This window comes from Periplaneta americana, chromosome 2, assembly GCF_040183065.1.
Source record: "Periplaneta americana isolate PAMFEO1 chromosome 2, P.americana_PAMFEO1_priV1, whole genome shotgun sequence".
NCBI lineage: Eukaryota > Metazoa > Arthropoda > Insecta > Blattodea > Blattidae > Periplaneta > Periplaneta americana.
In genome coordinates, this window is record NC_091118.1 from 79,471,694 (window position 1) to 79,490,597 (window position 18,904).

Genomic DNA, 18,904 nt, shown 5'->3' on the forward strand with positions numbered 1-18,904 from the left:
CTGAAACGATTCTTCGCATTTTACGAAGAGCGGGTTATCACGGCAGAGTAGCGAGGAAAAATCCATGGATCACGAAAGTAAATCGACGTAAGAGATTTGACTTTGCGAAAAGGTGTGTAAATTGTAGTTAAGAGTTCTGGAAATCTGTCATCTTTAGTGATGAATGTAAATTCAACATTTTTAGTTCGGATGGACGAAATTTCGTGTGGCGCAGAGTTAGTACAGAGTTTAAAAAGAAAAATCTCTGCCCAACTGTAAAACATGGTGATGGTTGTTCTATGGTTTGGGGCTGTATGTTTGTTAATAATGTAGGGAACCTAGCTTTCATGAACCAGTACGGCTACCTTAACATTTTGAGGCAAAATCTTCAACAAAGTGCGGAGAAAATGGGCTTGGGGTCGTACTATCAATTCCAGCATGACAATGACCCAAAACATATGGCCCTCAATGTTAAGTTGTGGCTGCTATATAATACCCCAAAATGCTTGAATATACCGTCTCAATCTCTAGATCTCAATCCGATTGAGAATTTGTGGTGGAAATTGTAAAAAAAAAAGGGCACAAAAACACCATGTGACAAGTAAAAGTCAGCTTAAGGCTGTGTTAATTTAAGAATGATCAAATATTTCTAGTTCCATCACAAATAAATTAGTACAGTCCATGCCAAAACGACTGAGAAAAGTTATTAAAGTCAAGGTACTGTCTACAAAGTATTGAGTTTATTGTCTTGTAAATAATGTTATGTTTTTTTTTCCTCTGTATCATCAATTATGTGATGTTGAAATAAGATGTGTTTTGTTAAATTTTATTTTATTTAATTAACATTTTAGACAAATTACGTACAAATTATGTTTATTTGGAGAAATGATAATAGACGTTATAATTATATTTGTTTTGTATGTAAATTATAATGCTAATACAATATACAAGTTTATTTATATGAAAAATGTAAGTGTACGATCAATTATGAGGGCCACTGTATATGGTAAAAGTGAATGTGGGTATGTATGTTCTCTATACAAATCTACACGCTTTGACCGATATGTGCCAAAGTTTGCACATTTAACCTTCATAACCAGGAGAAAAACATAGGCTATATTAAAATTGTTCAAATGGACGTTAAATTAATTAAAATATAAAAAATAGAAATAAATACGACCAAACATGTAATATTAAAATGCTATCTTCTATAGTAAATTGTTTTTTTTATTATTGTCTTTTGTATTCAACATCGACTTTCACAAGGCCATGGAAATTATAACACGAATAACATTGTTGGTTAACATCATGAAGGCTAAAACTAGATAATTCGTACAATAAATATCTTTACGCAGTCCATGACCGTATTATGAATTTCTCGAAGCAGTTGTAGACAGTGAGCAGGCTGTGTTTTATCCAACTGAATTGTAGAATTCTTTCAAACTACAAGAATTGCTACCACATAATTTACTTAATATTGAATAACCAGACGTACTACTGCGAAATATTAACCCACCAAAATTATGCACCAACATGAATTGGTGTGAAGAACCCATTCGAAACGTAATAGAAGTCGCAATATTAACTGGAAAAACGAAAGGATAAGATGTTTTTATCTCACGTATTGCTATGATACCCATTCTATTTAATGCAATTGCAATTCAGTGCGACTAGCATTTGTAATGACCATATTAAAATGAAGCTCAAGGACAGTACCTCAAAGTTGCAGACATTTACTTAAAAACTGCGTGTTTTTCACATCCTGGACTATATTTTGTACAAAGGAGTGGGGGGGGGGGGAGATTTTACACATATCAAAAAGCAATTCAATGATATTTCTGTCATGTTACTAATGTAGTATGTGAATGTACATAAGCCGACTGACAATAGCACTGTATTAATTAAATATACGTCTCTCAAAATATTGTTGTTCACGTCCGAAAATATGTTACTGCAAAATTCTATCTGCATAATCACGTTGCAAATGTAGTATGTTATGCATTGTGGAAATAACAATCTCTTAATTTCTAAAATACCATCAAGCCTATACGTCTCTCAGAATATTAGTCTTTATGTTATAAAAAAATGACTTATTGTAAGTTTATATTGTATCTGTATTCTGTGTATGAAATAAGAATTAATATAATATGTTCTGAATTTGTGAGATATAGTTTTCCAAGTCATATTTAAAAAAAAAACTGGGTATGATATAAGTGGGTGTACAGCAGTCAAGGGGTAAAAAATCTTCCAATATAAATTAAATTATATATGTACATATTGATTCGATGCTGAAACTGATCAGAAAGAGGAAAAGGAATCATATTATCGTTGGGTTTTACTTTGTTCATAGTTTGATTTTTCTATCATTTTATTTGTATTTCTGGCGGTGTGGAAGAGAAGGCCTAATGGCCTTAACTACACCAGAATAAATAAATAAAAACCTTGAACGTCAGGCACATGATGACATGTTTTCTTTCGGTGCCTGATTTACAACGGTTTTAAATTGAGTTAACGCTGGCAGGCATTTCGCTAAGGAGTTAATCAATTCACGTAAGTGACGTTAAGTAAAGAATAAATCTTAGCTTAGTAAAGGCAATTCGTTTTGGTTGTCTATAGTTAGGTTTCCGATATTTCCAAAAACGTAATAAGCAGTTTAATTAAAAACAGAAGCAGAAAGGAAAACCCGTGCAACGCTGGGTGCTTTAAGCTAGTATTTATATAAAACCTTACTCAAGATACAAATATAGGCCTACTATAATTACATATTTTACGAACAATATACAATATTTTCTTCAAAAAGTTATACAGAACATATTTTAATAATTATTATAGCATAGGCACCTCGTGTAATACCTTTTCTGGAAACAGGTTTATTGGAAAGAAGGAAATTGAAGGGGATTAAATTGTATATAACAAAATAATCATAAAATTGTTGGTTTTCTTGAAATTATTGTCTTTTTTTTTCTGTGAGGCCAGGAGGGGAACATTCCTGTGCACCGCGACCTGAGGCCTATTGTGCACCCCTGGGATACTCATAACATTTCATTACTTCTTTTCTTACATAAAAGTTCAGACTTAGCTATATTATTCTAAAAATGTCACATTTTCGAATAATAATTGTTATGCAGCACAAGACCTATTATGTCAAGAATCTTTCCACACAAACACTTCACCCAATTAGTATTGGTAATGATTGTTAACATTTAACAGCAACTTATTTATTTTAGATAAGCTTCTGTAAACCTAGTCAATAGTTACTACATACAATTATCAATGAAAAAGTACCTCCATATTTTATTATACGACTTAAAAGTGACAAGAACATTAGGCCAGTCCAGAAATTTATATCATCTGGTTTTAATTAAATATGACACATCTGTGAAAGCACTGTTGTTGTTGGCGCCATCTTTTAATTTGTCGTCCTATACCTCCCAGTTCTTGGGGGTCTATAATTATTTAAGATCCTATACAGTCTTTCTTCGTCCATTCTTCTGACATATTCGTCCATACTAGCTTCTGGCAAGTGATAGTGTGGGACCCAGGACTCGGACTCGCACTCGCACAGAGAAGGGGGAGCCCAACTATACAATGCGCACGTACAGAACAAATGAACAGCTGTTAGCAATAAATGGACTTTAAAAATGAATCTGACCTACCACATTACAGCAGAGGCTCGAAATGTTCAACATTAGGTATTTAAAGTTCTGTCACCTAGGCTGCTGAAATTTCTAGACAAATCATCATTAGACCTACTCCTTTCAGTGGATATGCTTTTTGATTGTACAGTAGAATCCTGATTATCCATCACCCTATTAACTGATTGGCGGATTATCCAACTGTCCATGTCTCGCTTTTTTTTTTTCTTCAGAAATAATATAATTTATATGAAGTACTGTTTTGTACATTATATTAGTAGGTTCTACGTATTTTTTCTAGAGAATGTTATTACAAGCCTTTATCGTTACACAGTATTGTCTACTGTTCGAATTGCCATTCTATATAACTTCTATATAAAATGTCATCCATGGGTTATTTTATTTTATTTGGTTATTTTACGACGCTGTATCAACATCTAGGTTATTTAGCGTCTGAATGAAATGAAGGTGATAATGCCGGTGAAGTGAGTCCGGGGTCCAGCACCAAAAGTTACCCAGCATTTGCTCGTATTGGTTGAGGGAAAATCCCGGAAAAAACCTCAACCAGGTAACTTGTCCCGACCAGGATTCGAACCCGGGCCACCTGGTTTCGCGGCCAGACGTGCTGACTGTTACTCCACAGGTGTGGACTCATCCATGGGTATCAACAGAAAAAGAAAATGTGTTGTGCTAAGTATCGAAAAAAAAGTTCAACTAATTGATTGGGAAAGGGAAACTTGTGGCTCATCTCGCATCAGAATACGAGATTGGAGTTACAACTGCTCGATTATGAGACTTCCATTATTCCTATCTTTTCTGAGACAGTCATTACAAGGGGTTTCCTTCCTCCTTAAAAACCCACTGTTGACAACCAGACTTAAATTACTGAACTTATGATCCACTACCTAGCATGTTAAATACAAGACCACAGTGGAAATCTTCCATTATACAGATTATCCGATTTTTTCAATTAGCCATTCAGTCCATCCCCTTCATTACCACGGATAATAGAGGTTCTACTGTACTCCTTTTATTATTATTTTGATGTATTATTTTATTAGAAACATAGAAAAATTAAGTCTGTTGTAATAAAAATAGATTGATCATGTTTTATTTTCAATTCTGGAGTGATTATTATTGCTTAACCTTATCCAACTTTGATAACTAGCCCTACACTACAAGTACTGGTACACGTATGTTACGCTCATTAATTCATATTTCCATTATTATTAATATTAGCTACTCATTTTCGAGCTTATAGTGGAATTTAATATACTTCATGAAAATAATAAATAACCTCATATATGTAATATTTCAATAATGGAAGGAAGGTGTTAATTTTTTCAAAAGAACTTGATAACGAAAGTACAATGTATTTTGTCATCTGCTAGGGAAGAGATCTGTGATGAATTTGCTAGTAGCTAACCGCTATTGCCTCAACTGTCAATGGATGCATATTTTCTATGTATTGAGCTTCGTGACTATATATACACTAGACACTGTGTTTAGTATATAAATCACTGATTTAAATCAAATTATTTTTATGATAAAAAATCAGTGAATTATTTTTTAAATTATGTTTATTATTAATTTTTGAAGTAATAATTTGCAGATACATCCTATATGTTAAGAATGACATACCTAATGGATAAATAATTAAAGTCAGTTTCTTTTCTTATAGGCTACTTAGTTATCTAATGCTTAAAGTCCATTGTTGTTCAAATTCAAACTGTCGTTTCTTATATTTTCAATTTGTTTTACGTCATTTTCGAGTTTCACGTTTAGTAGTAACTAGCTATGCTAAGAGAAAAGTCACTTTATTGAGTGTATTAAGTTCCTCTACTTGTAAAAGTGTAGCAAGAACGTTGCTGTTAACTTGAAATGAGTACTTCAGGTCGAAAACTTGATCCAGTTTGGAGAGAATTAATTCCCCCCCCCCCCACTTCAAGTGGAAAAGGTATGAAAGCTAAATGCAAATCATATGGTTTAGAAATGCAAGGATTAGTTGCTACAATGAAGATACCTATTCAAAAATGTAACAGCATAAAAGATAATAAAGGAAAAAATTAGGATAGGCGTACTCCAATAACTGAAAATGAAGATCAAAATTTAGAGAAAGGTCCAGTAATTGAACCTTCAGTATCAAAACAAAAGAGATCATTAGTTATGGATCACCTATCCACTGAAAGACCTCTGAAAATTTAGTGAAGTCAGCTTAGTCCCTTTGTCATCTGAACAAGTGAAAAACAGAAGGAGGACTTAGATAAACAAGTTGCAACATTCTGTTATGCTACGAACAGTTCTTTCTGTTGCATTCAGCTATAAGACAGAAGAACTGGTTCAAAAATATGTTGTAATAGCCTATATCATATCCAAATTCAAATTATTGTTAAAACACAGCATGTAGATTGAGACTTCATTATTCATCCTAGGTACTTCATAAACACTGAAGCATACACCAATCTGAGAATAATTTCAAATGATTTATATAAGTAAAAAATTTAACTTATAAAAATCCCTGCACCCTGGTTTGTAGCTGCACATTGTAGAATTGGGGCTTTTTCCTCTGTGTGAGTGCATGGTGTGGTCTTAGCATTTGCACTGTCACTTGCCAGAAGTGGGCATGTGGGAACTGAGTGTACAACTGTAAGAATTTTAATGTATGTGTGTGTGTTCTCTCCACCTCCTCCTCCTCTGCTTCTCTTGAAATTTTTTAAAGTGAAATTGCTGGGTTGCTATGAAAGGGTATAGCAGGGGCTGTTGTAATTTTTTCTCAAAGATTTTCAGACATTCCTATGCGGAAGTGGTAACTGTTCAGAGTGTTGTTCTATCTGTAGATGTCTATGTTTTGTATATATATAGATAGATAGATATTTATTTGTCATCAACATTTATATTAGTTATGGTGTACCACAACTTATGTATACGGGTTTCACCATAACTTTCTATTACATATACCTACAAATAGCATGCAATCCCGACAGCTGTTAAACTCATAACTCATCTACTCCCGCTATTAACTTAACTCTTATCAGTCAATTTCTTCTTATTGATATTAACTGTCCATCATCTGCTCGTTCCACACTTACATTCCTTTCAGCATTATAATTTTGCTAACTAAATTTATATATAATTCCATTTTTCCACCTTACATCTAACTCGTAACACTTCACCCGGTAATACTCATAGGGATCTTTTTTTCTACCTAATACACGTCATTATAATCTTATTACTAAATCTTGACATGAGTATCTAGTTCACTTTAGATTGATCATTCATTTCTTAACCACAATCAACACTCAGAAAAAAACCCATAGAAAATTGTAAATACTATCACTAAGATCATCTTTCATAAACTTCACTATATCACTTTCTAAGATTTACTTCTTTACAGTAAACTTCATTCGGTAACTATATTTATTAACTAGCCTCTTTTTAATTTCCCAACATCTTTTTTTCAATTTGATAACTTCCTAACTGATCTCTATATCTATGATCCCCTAAACATTTTCATCACACTAAACACGATTTACGAAATTAAATCACCAAACTTCCTGTTGTAATTTCATTCAGACCTTTTATTTATTTCTTACCGCTCATGCACCAACATCTAAGATTGTAACTTTTTTGGCCCTTAAATGTATCCGTCAACGATAAAATACTGCCTTGTGGTGACGAAATCACTATCTCTTCACCCATCATACTTTTCGCATCCTGACGGTTTCTCTGATCGCTAACCGCACCTTCTCTTGATCTCCCGTAGAACCCTCTTGATTAAGCTTCTTGTCTTCTTCTTCTTCTTCTTCTTCTCGCTGACTAACGTAGGCTAGACCATATGTCACTGCAATTTCCTACTCGGTCTACTGTTCCACTTGGCTCAGCAGATTCCTGACTGGGTCCTGCTCTGTCGTCACGTTCGTCCATCAGCTGTCTAGTCTCCGATGTTTGCTTTAATTCCATCCATACTTCAGTCTGCTGACTCGATCGTTCCTCGCCATCACGAACCAACTCATCTAAAATCTCTTCCGGTTGTTCGGTATTCATTCTAGTAGGGGACGAAATATGTATTGAACTATTTTTTTCTCTGGTTGAGAAATTTCTTCTCTCGGATACCTGGGATTTCTGTGATTTGAAGTTCCTCTGACAATATTCTAAGTCATATAGTTTTCCATTAATCTTTATTTTATCCTTAACCAATATCGCAAACTGACCTCTCGATCTCGCCTCTTTCATAAATGGTAGTAACATTTTTCTCTTACTCCTTGTTTCCACACTGTAGTCCTGCTCAATTTTTAAGTTCGTACCTTTCAGCATATTCAAGTGATCCAAGATAAATAATTTAGTACACATACTTGTAAATTTCACTAGTATGGGATGATTCTTCCCTCTTCCAATTCTGAAGGCTTCTTCAATCTGATCATTGTTTAGGTTCAGGCCAAAAATTTCATTACACAGATAAGTTACTAAATTATATGTTTCTAGTCCATTTTCACGCTGTTCTTCATCCATTCCAAAAATAATTAAGTTTTTCTTCCTCATCTGGAATTCGCAATGTTTTATCTTGTTCTGCAGTTGGTCGTTTTCTTGTTGAAGTTTCTTTATGCTCTCAGTATTGTTCACAATTTCGTCCTTCAGTCTGGATATTGTACTGTTCAGTTCATTGAAGTTCTGTTTGTTTTCCTCCATCATTTTCTTGAATCCCTCCTTCATCTCTTCACGGATTGATAATAAAAGTGAAGTATCTTCTCCATTTGTCGGCCCAGGGTTTAACTCAACACAACTAATTATCAGTAATATTGTCAATACTATTCCTATTGCACGAAGTAGTTGATCGAAACCCCAGGGGCTCTGCCTTCCAAACACTTCAACCATTTTTATTCTGAATCTTCCTATTCTTGCTCGATATACACGTAACTCAATTCCCATCTTGCTTACTCAATTCACTTGCTCATTAATTCAAAAACTTATTGTTCACTGTTGGTCTTGATTAGTATACACACTATTTTTCACTATATTATATTCCACTTCAGGTGAGTGTACTCATACCAGAAGCTATAACCTTACACAGCTGTGTCAGCGTCTGGCTCTGCAGAGCTCAATTAAACATGACTGTCTTCGCTCGCTGTTGATTTATGACTGATGTCTATGTTTTGTATGTTATTTCATCAATCCCATTTAAATCAAACGTATTGGTTATGCATTCTGTTAAATGAAATGTACCAGGGCAGCTCTCATATGATGATAGGTAATACACTGACTATCGAAGATTACAAACTATCAAATTATTCGAGAAAGAGTCTTTGTAAGTGTTAAGTGGAAAGTCTTCATTACTTGTCAACTCTTTAAACTACAATCTTCCAATATTAGTATGACACTTTAATGTATACTGCAAATACATCAGACACAATTTGCACTAGCCAGGACACAATTCTTGGTCACAATTCACAGAACTTGAATACCAGTAGTTCTCTTTTCAAGTCTGGATTCTATCTTCAAGGTTTCCTAAAACCAAACTCTTCTGCTTATGAACCATGGCTTATGTAATCACTATTAGTTAGTGGGGGTTTAAAAAGGGCGCATCAGCTACTCTGGCTATTTGCGCCCTTATCTAAAATTCTTCAAAAACAAAAACAAGCAATACAATGAACTGAAAGCTAACACGAAACTAAAACATGTCAACAGTAAAAACGAGGTACACAAATGCAGTATTTACAAGGTGATTCTTAAGAAATCATAAAAGTGAGCAGTTCTCATAACCTAGGTAGTATTTAAAAAGAAACAAAATAATAAAACAAATAACACCCAGAGATAAATTATCTGGCGCATTTAAAACACTAAAACTTTATAAAATATCCAGATGTAGATGTCCGAAATGTCAAGTATGTTAAAAATATACGTATATAAAACAACAAAATGTAACCTCTGGATGTAAAGGGTCTGGAGGATATGTAAAACGAGTCAAACTAAATCACCCTATCAAGGCCTGTATTCGATAAAAATCTCAGAACAGCATTTGCACAATAATTAAAATCATTTCCAAGAGCGTTACGTAGAGTTGGTCGAATTGCATATTGTCGACAGTCACAGTCATATTTCCTACAATGTAATAAAATGTGTTCGACTATAAGTGGTACACGGCATATATCACACTCCGACTGAGGCTCGCCACATAGGAGATAACCATGTGTCAGACGACAGTGGCCAATTCTCAACTGGGTAAGTAAAACTTCGTGTCGTGACGCTCTTGTGGATGAACCGCAAACTCTAATAGTATTCTTTATACTTCGTAATTTCTTTCCCTCTTGTGCAAACCATTCTCCTTCCTATTGCCACCATATTCTATATTTCAAGTGATTTTGAATATCTTGCCACCTCTCACGTCAATACACCTGAGATCCATTCATAGCACCGTCCCTTGCTGCAGATCTGCCGCCTCGTTACCAGGGATTCCAACATGACCCAAAATCCACTCCAATCTCGTCATCACTGTTATAAAATGCTTTCACATAGGTCACAATGTTCTCAGGATTCAACTAGATCTAGGATTATGAATTGCTAATATATCACATTCATAAATAGTGTGTCCAAATTATTTTTTCAATTCATCGCATGCTCCAGCTTTTCGGTAAACTGTACTTGACTCTGTTCACTATTTCCGAGACTATTTTTAAATTTATGTTTTAGTTGACTTGTAATTATTTTAGATTCCGAATTTCTTCCTGTTTTCAAACTGAATACATAAGTTTAGTATTTTTCATTACCTCAGTAACTCTACGGAACTTTTCTTAGGATATTGTTTTTCTTACACTCTTTCTTTTAATTGGTAAGAAGTACAAGATTTTCATTTAATGCATATAAAATACATCTAGGGCTACTAATGTGTAGGAGTTATCTCCTGAAGTCAGTTATTGTAGTTCTGTGCTCTCTATATCGTTGAATTTGTAGCTAACACCTGTGCTGATAGCTCTTAATTCTCTTGATAACATTTCCTACATATACCACACACACACACACACACATATATATATATATATTTTTTTTTTTTTGCCTTGTACAATCAACTTCGGATATAGTGAACCTCTGCAGACCAGCATATTTTGTTCACTATATCTGAGGTTCACTAAAACTGAAGTGTCTGTTTTTATACTACTGATGTTGCTATATATGCAATTAATGCCCGTTTGAGTCAGATCACGTTCAATATCAGTACTAATGTTCTCTTTATCTTCCAATTTAAACACTTTACGCTTCGACATCCTGATGTTCACAGTTCGAAACTTGAATCTAATCTGGCCAGACCGATTTTGGCACAGACCGATTTTGCCCTTCTTCCCACTAGAGGTATGCTACTTTGTATTCGGTCTTGGAATTTCCCAAGGTTCACTTATTCAAAGATGCAAGAGGAAGGGTTGTTGACCATTATACTGTAATCCTTCTTGTATTTATCCCTTGGTCATCACTCTACTTCCTTTTACAAAAGAAAACATTTTCTTTTCCCATTCTTCTAATAACCTCTTTTAAAGGAATCAGAACTAATCCTTCCTTTATCCTTCACTGCATACACTATTCTCTTTAACATATTTTAAGGTGTCCAGGAAGCTGAACAAATCATTTGTCTTTCAATGCACTTAAGGAGTAAAAGTTTTGAGATTTTGTTCTGAACATATTCTTGGAAGTTTGTAGGACAAAGGGTTTCCTAAATTATCATTTTGGCCATTTTAAAATTACATTTTCTTGGAAAGTTCCAGTTTTAGGTTCACTATAACCGAAGTGAGGGTTTTCACTATAAACGGAAATATTAATGTACTTTTTAATGTATGCAGGTCGGGACCAACGATTTACGTTCACTATAGCCGAATGTTCACTATAACCGAGTTCACTATATCCAGAGTTGACTGTATTTATACAATGGACCTTCCGAACCATCCATATTTACAGTTTTCGTAAATCTTTCTTAAATAAATGGTAATTCAGTAAAAGCGTCCAAAAATTGAACAGGAAATAGGAAATGCTCTACAGAACATTTTGAGATAGGGAACTTGGAGTCTGCAAAGTCAAATTAAGGAGATATGAGCTTAAACATGTCTATCACTATCACTTACTTACTTACTTACTGGCTTTTAAGGAACCCGAAGGTTCATTGCCGCCCTCACATAAGCCCGCCAGCGGTCCCTATCCTGTGCAAGATTAATCCAGTCTCTATCATCATACCCCACCTCCCTCAAATCCATTTTAATATTATCCTCCCATCTACGTCTCGGCCTCCCTAAAGGTCTTTTTCCCTCCGGTCTCCCAACTAACACTCTATATGCATTTCTGGATTCGCCCATACGTGCTACATGCCCTGCCCATCTCAAACGTCTGGATTTAATGTTCCTAATTATGTCAGGTGAAGAATACAATGCGTGCAGTTCTGTGTTGTGTAACTTTCTCCATTCTCCTGTAACTTCATCCCGCTTAGCCCCAAATATTTTCCTTAGCACCTTATTCTCAAACACCCTGAACCTATGTTCCTCTCTCAGAGTGAGAGTCCAAGTTTCACAACCATATAGAAGAACCGGTAATATAACTGTTTTATAAATTCTAACTTTCAGATTTTTGGACAGCAGACTGGATGATAAGAGCTTCTCAACCGAATAATAACACGCATTTCCCATATTTATTCTGCGTTTAATTTCCTCCCGAGTGTCATTTATATTTGTTACTGTTGCTCCAAGATATTTGAATTTTTCCACCTCTTCGAAGGATAAATCTCCAATTTTTATATTTCCATTTCGTACAATATTCTGGTCACGAGACATAATCATATACTTTGTCTTTTCGGGATTTACTTCCAAACCGATCGCTCTACTTGCTTCAAGTAAAATTTCCGTGTTTTCCCTAATCGTTTGTGTATTTTCTCCTAACATATTCACGTCATCCGCATAGACAAGAAGCTGATGTAACCCGTTCAATTCCAAACCCTGCCTGTTATCCTGAACTTTCCTAATGGCATATTCTAGAGCAAAGTTAAAAAGTAAAGGTGATAGTGCATCTCCCTGCTTTAGCCCGCAGTGAATTGGAAAAGCATCAGATAGAAACTGACCTATACGGACTCTGCTGTATGTTTCACTGAGACACATTTTAATTAATCGAACCAGTTTCTTGGGAATACCAAATTCAATAAGAATATCATATAATACTTCCCTCTTAACCGAGTCATAAGCCTTTTTGAAATCTATGAATAACTGATGTACTGTACCCTTATACTCCCATTTTTTCTCCATTATCTGTCGAATACAAAAAATCTGATCAATAGTCGATCTATTACGCCGAAAACCGCACTGATGATCCCCAATAATTTCATCTACGTACGGAGTTAATCTTCTCAATAGAATATTCGACAAAATTTTGTACGACGTCAACAAAAGTGATATTCCTCGAAAGTTACCACAGTTGGTTTTGTCCCCCTTTTTAAAAATAGGTACAATTATGGACTCCTTCCATTGTTCTGGTACAATTTCCTTTTCCCAAATAGCAAGTACAAGTTTATAAATTTCGCTATATAATGCACTCCCACCCTCTTGTATTAATTCTGCTGGAATTTGATCGATACCTGGAGACTTGTACTTTTTCAGATTTTCTATCGCAATTTCGACTTCTGAAAGCGTGAGTTCGGGTATAAATGGCTCAGCAGTTTGTATTTCAATTTCGTCCCGATCATTTCTATTTGGCCTATGTACATTTAGTAGTTGCGCAAAATAGTTTTTCCATCTGTTTAGGATTGATGGAGAGTCTGCAAGCAAGTCACCATTCTCATCCTTGATCACGTTTACCCTTGGCTGATATCCGTTCTTAAATTCCTTTATACCCTTATATAAATCTCGAATGTTTTTATTCTTACTATTTGTTTCTACCTCATTCAGTTTTTCCTTCAAGTAACCTCTCTTTTTATTCCTAAGTGTACGACTTGCTTCCCGTCTTTCATTGAAATAATTATCTCTCTTCTCCTCAACTGGATCCTGTAAGAATTTCAATTTTGCCTGTTTCCTTCTTTCTACTACCATGCAACAATCTTCATCAAACCACGGTTTCTTTTTCTTAGTTTCATAATAACCTATGCTCTGCTCAGCTGCAATTTTGATACTATCTCTGATATTTTCCCACACGCTATTAACATCTAATTCTTTCTCAACTTCATCGGAACTTTCTAAAGTGGCAAACCTATTCGAAATTTCGACCTGATAATTTTGCTTAGCTTCCTCGTCCTTTAATTTCAAAATATTGAATTTAGTAATATTAACTTGTTGCTCTACTCGCTTGGCTACTGATAATCTTTCTCTTAATTCTCCAATCACCAAATAATGGTCAGAATTACAGTCTGCACCCCTGAAAGTTCGAATATCTACTATACTAGTATGTCTCCGTTTATCTATCAAGATGTGATCTATTTGGTTGTGTGTCAATCCATCTGGAGAAGTCCAAGTATATTTATGTATATCCTTATGGGGGAATGTTGTACTTTTGACAATTAAATTTTTCGATGTGGCAAAGTTGACTAATCTAACTCCATTGTCACTACTAATTGCGTGTAGGCTCTCTTTTCCAATAGTTGGTCTAAAAATATCCTCCCGTCCTACTTTAGCATTGAAATCCCCCAATAAAATTTTCATGTGATATCTAGGGAACTGATCAAAAGTATGTTCCAATTCCTCATAGAAGCTATTCTTTATATGGTCGTCTTTCTCTTCTGTAGGGGCGTGAGCATTTATAACTATGATGTCGCACCATCTACCCTTAAGTACTAAATATGATAACCTGTCACTGATAAATTCGACCTTTTTTACTGCTGATTTTATTCTTTTATGAACAAAGAATCCTGTTCCTAATTGGTGATTATTGTTTCCTTCCCCATAATACAACAAGTAATCTCCTATTTGTGATATGCCATTCCCATCTAACCTAACCTCTTGTACTCCTACGAAGTCTATTCTATATCTAGCTAGTTCTTTTGCTACTAATGTTACCCCTCCTGTTCTATAAAGACTAGTTACGTTCCAAGTGCCAAATCTCAAATCCTTATTCCTTTGCTGTGGTCGTGCCAGAGAATCAGTCCTATTCCGAGGCTTATTATAGGGATACGTAACAAGCTGTTTTTTACGGTGATGGGTTGTTAGCCCTTCCCCCAACCCCCAAGCTGGAGGACCACCCCTTATCGGCTGTCCACGACTGCTTATTCAATATATTCGCAGCTACTCTCCATATCTGGAGGCCGTCTCCTCTATCCGCAACCTGAGGACGCGCCATGCCGTGGTCCTTACTGTTTTCAATAATAATAATATTATATAATTATTATTATTATTATTATTATTATTATTATTATTATTATTATTATTATTAATATTATTTACATACATCTTGAGGTCTTGCAACCACTTCACCACATTTCTAATATCCTGGCACAATACCATTAACCCTTATTTGCACCAGTAATTCATATAAACATGAGAAAATAATTCATTTTGCCTACGTCTTTTTACACATTAAAAATAAGTAAATAAACAAAACTAAAAATAAGTTAAGGAAAAAGTGCCCTCTCTCTTCTTTTAACTGTCATAAATAGTCACCATTGTAGTGTTCTCTAGGTGTGTGGCGTATGTTCGATCCTGACTGTTTTATTCATAACTGCTATATATTTTACCATTATTAACCAATAACAGCTTGACATTTTAATATCCTACGTTTGACGTAATATAATACAGCTGATGGGGGAATATTTGATTACCATATTTCTTCAACTGCTGCTACAACTGTGGCAAAAGCATTGGAATTCTGTCTTGGAGTATTGGCAGTGTTGCTGGTTCAAATCCTACAGACACCAGTTAAGTGTGTCTGTAATATAGAATGTATTATCGCATCCCTATCAAAGACAACAATTGAGATGAAAAATTGCCACATGACTGGGTACAAGTAATAGAAATAGCATAGCTGTCACATTTGTTGTACTGGTAAGATAAAAGTAGTAGCACAAGACATATGGTAATGTATAAATAATGAATGATAAATGCGGCAACATACGGTAGTTGAACTTTGATCATTGGAAAATGATGTGATTGGTACGGGAGAACTTAAAGCCCTGTCGGCTTTCTTTGTGGTAATGTCAAAGCTTGCTGCTAATCATAGTGACCCAATAACAGTTCACAGAGAAAATACAAGACAGAAAAGAGAGAGAAAACGAAGATAGGTCTGGGTAATAGGAAGAGAAGAGGGATAATTCAGATAAAGAGACATCTTTAAGCAAACTTTAAATTTTTTCTTGTCATAAGCTCTGTAATAGGCCTATTATGTCGCTGCTCAAGCAAGAATGTCTCAAGGTCAGTGGATAAGCTTTGAGGCTTCTACCGCGTTGTCTTGGTGTTGGTGACTGACGTTTCGACCGCTGTGTTGGGGTCATCTTTAGAGCAGTTGGATAAGGAAACAGACTGCGAGCTCGTATATATATATATATATATATAGTAGTCTCGATGGGGGGAGAGTACTTTCGGTGATAGGTCGTAGGTTCTCCTTCTGGCATCTGATTGGTCCTTCGTTGTCCAATCCGGTTGAGGTCTGCATGGAGGGGAGTTTTCATATTAAATACTGGCCCTCATAAGGTCCGAAAGAGTGACCTTGATACTGTGCCCGATGTCCGGATGAAGGAGGCGCTGCGTACATGTGGAGACCTGGTTTCTCGTTCCTAAGTATGATCTTGGAATAGACTTCCCCATGAGTTGCTGAGTTGTAACCCCTCGTCCTTGTTGATGTTGTTGGGATGTACTTTGATGTGGAAGGCTTCTTTGACCAGTCTTCTGTGAAGTTGTCTTCTTTATCTATTATCTTGATATTGTCGAATTCAATGGCGTGGCCTGAATCTGCTGAGTGTAAGGCTATTGCTGATTTTTCGTAAGGTCCGTAATTGCAGAGTCGGATGTGTTCTTTCCTTCTTTCTTCCATTGTACGTCCAGTTTGGCCTATGTATTTTAGACCGCAGGAGCAAGGGATCATGTATATTCCGGCTGATTGGAGGTATGGAAGTTTATCTTTGACTTTGACTAATGAGTGGGAGATCTTGTGTGGGGCGTTGTATACCATCTTGATATTGAATTTCCTCAGTAATTTCCCAATTCTCTCTGTGGTTCCTTCTATGTATGGGAGGAAGGCCTTCTGTTTCATGTTCATACGTTCAGGATCTTGTTCGTGTGCTTCTGGTCGTGAGTTCTTGTATGTGGACTTCCTTATATTGTTGTCATAATGTTATGAAAGTCACCGAAAGTACTCCCCCCATCAAGACTACTATATATATACGAGCTCGCAGATTATTTCCTTATCCAACTGCTCTGAAGATGACCACAACACAGCGGTCGAAACATCAGCCACCAACACCAAGACAACACTGTAGAAGCTCCGAAGCTTATCCACTGATCATGTACACTAGCTGCAGAAGCCTACGCGAACACAAGAATGTCTCAAGTTTTATCAATTCTACACTATTACCCAAGTGAATCAGTACTTACAGGTCTAGAGTGTCCATGCTCATCTGTAGTTGAACCAACACTAGGAGGTTCTACTATTACATCATAGATAATTCCTGAAAGTAATGTCACAGATAGAAGTTTGGTATAACAAGTCAATCATAGAAGGTCAATAGTTACACTGATTAAAATTACACTCACTTGTGCATCGTAAGATTATTTAATTCTATGTAAATAAATTTATGTGTTATTTTAATCGATATCCATCAACACCACACAGGCGAGAAAAACGTAGGCTATTTTAATCATTGAAAATAACCTCAAAATTGTAACACACCATTCCACAAACATAATGTGATCACTACGAAGGTTATATAAAGTAACCGGGGATAATAAGGCCCACCTAAGGAATAAAACACTCTTTCTTTGAAATGGAGAAGTTTAGCAATTTTTAAATAATGCAATAGCATACTTTTATAGTTATCCTATATTATTTTACTTCAAATAAACATTCAAACAGACACATAAATGCTGTGAGCAATAAAAATTAACATGTCACTGGGCCTTATATCCTGCTGTGACAAGTAATAAGGCCCACAATAAAGAATATAAGTAGGCTAAGTTATTGAACACAATTTGGGCATACAAAGTCTTCAGTTTTTCCTCTGTGAGACCTACACATTCATCATGCACCCTGCACCCAACATTCACAAGAGACACACACATGTATATCTACAACAATTCTCTTCGCAAACAGAACACATCCGCCTCCCCTGGATGTTTACAAATCCTGAAGTTGATGGTTCATCCAATGCTCTTTCTGCATTAGGAATTGTCAGTCTTTCGTTTGTTTCATTTCTTGCAAAAAAGATTGTGCTTCAGAATTTCAACTTTATAGTTCAGGGACTTCTATGAACTTGCGGGCGTTTCCACGTATTTATTTCATGGGTCTTATTCCTGCTCTATTAATTCGCGCCAATTTTAATTTGTGGAGTGCTCATATGCTCATTAGCGAAAGTTTCACGGTAGTCCCAAACTTCTTAAAGTTTACACAATAACGTGCATTTAATATTATATTAATAATACACAGATATAAACTTAAATGTTGCAAAATTTTATAATGAAAGCAGAAATAATCACACATAACTTGTTGCAATCAGTCAGCTGCAAACAAGAACGAGAATCTACTTTTTTTATACTTCACTCGAATGCAAGAAGAAATAGGTCTTAAGAGCTGTTGCTCTCTTTTGCAACAGTGTATACTAATGGCAAAACTAGGTAGTGGGCCTTAAGACCCCCAGGTACCTTACTTGGTCAATGTTACTTATGTCCCGCCCACTATAGAGACATAGGCCAATTTTACACATATTTAGTATAACTTGTTGCTTCTTTGACAGGTTAGGTTTGGTTAGTTTAGGTTTTTGTTATAGCCTACCTTGCATATACGATTACAGCGCAACATTAGCAATGATAAAAGTGAAATATTCGTTCAGTGGGCGTTGGATACTCTACATTCACCCCTTACTTCATAGGTAGGCCTAACAGTTTCATATAGGCCTAGTACACTAATACTCCATACTGTGTAATTAGCACAGCAACATCTTCAGCAAGACTTGTGTGGCATCCCAAACCCTGACCTCAACCCCTCTAAGAATCCATACTAGACTAATCACGGCCTACTCTTATAAATAACACAATTAACAGTAGTAGTAGGTATGTCAGACATAACCTCATAAAATATCAAATGAATCTATGAAGTAGGCTAATTAAATAATTCAAATACAATCATATTTTCCAGGA

The 18,904-nt window shown here is 35.5% G+C and overlaps 2 protein-coding genes across 2 annotated transcripts in view; one reads left to right on the plus strand and one right to left on the minus strand.

Annotated features, from left to right (window-relative positions):
* Positions 1 to 18,904, plus strand: part of LOC138694369 (calcium and integrin-binding protein 1-like) — a 126,776-nt gene that overhangs the window by 81,401 nt on the left and 26,471 nt on the right. The window lies entirely within an intron of this gene.
* LOC138694371 (oligosaccharyltransferase complex subunit ostc-B) overlaps positions 1 to 18,904 on the minus strand; it is a 32,221-nt gene that overhangs the window by 12,259 nt on the left and 1,058 nt on the right. Inside the window, exon 2 of the mRNA XM_069818044.1 lies at positions 17,147 to 17,220. Within this exon, the coding sequence (XP_069674145.1) occupies positions 17,147 to 17,220 (74 nt within the window). The remainder of the gene's footprint in view (positions 1 to 17,146; positions 17,221 to 18,904) is intronic.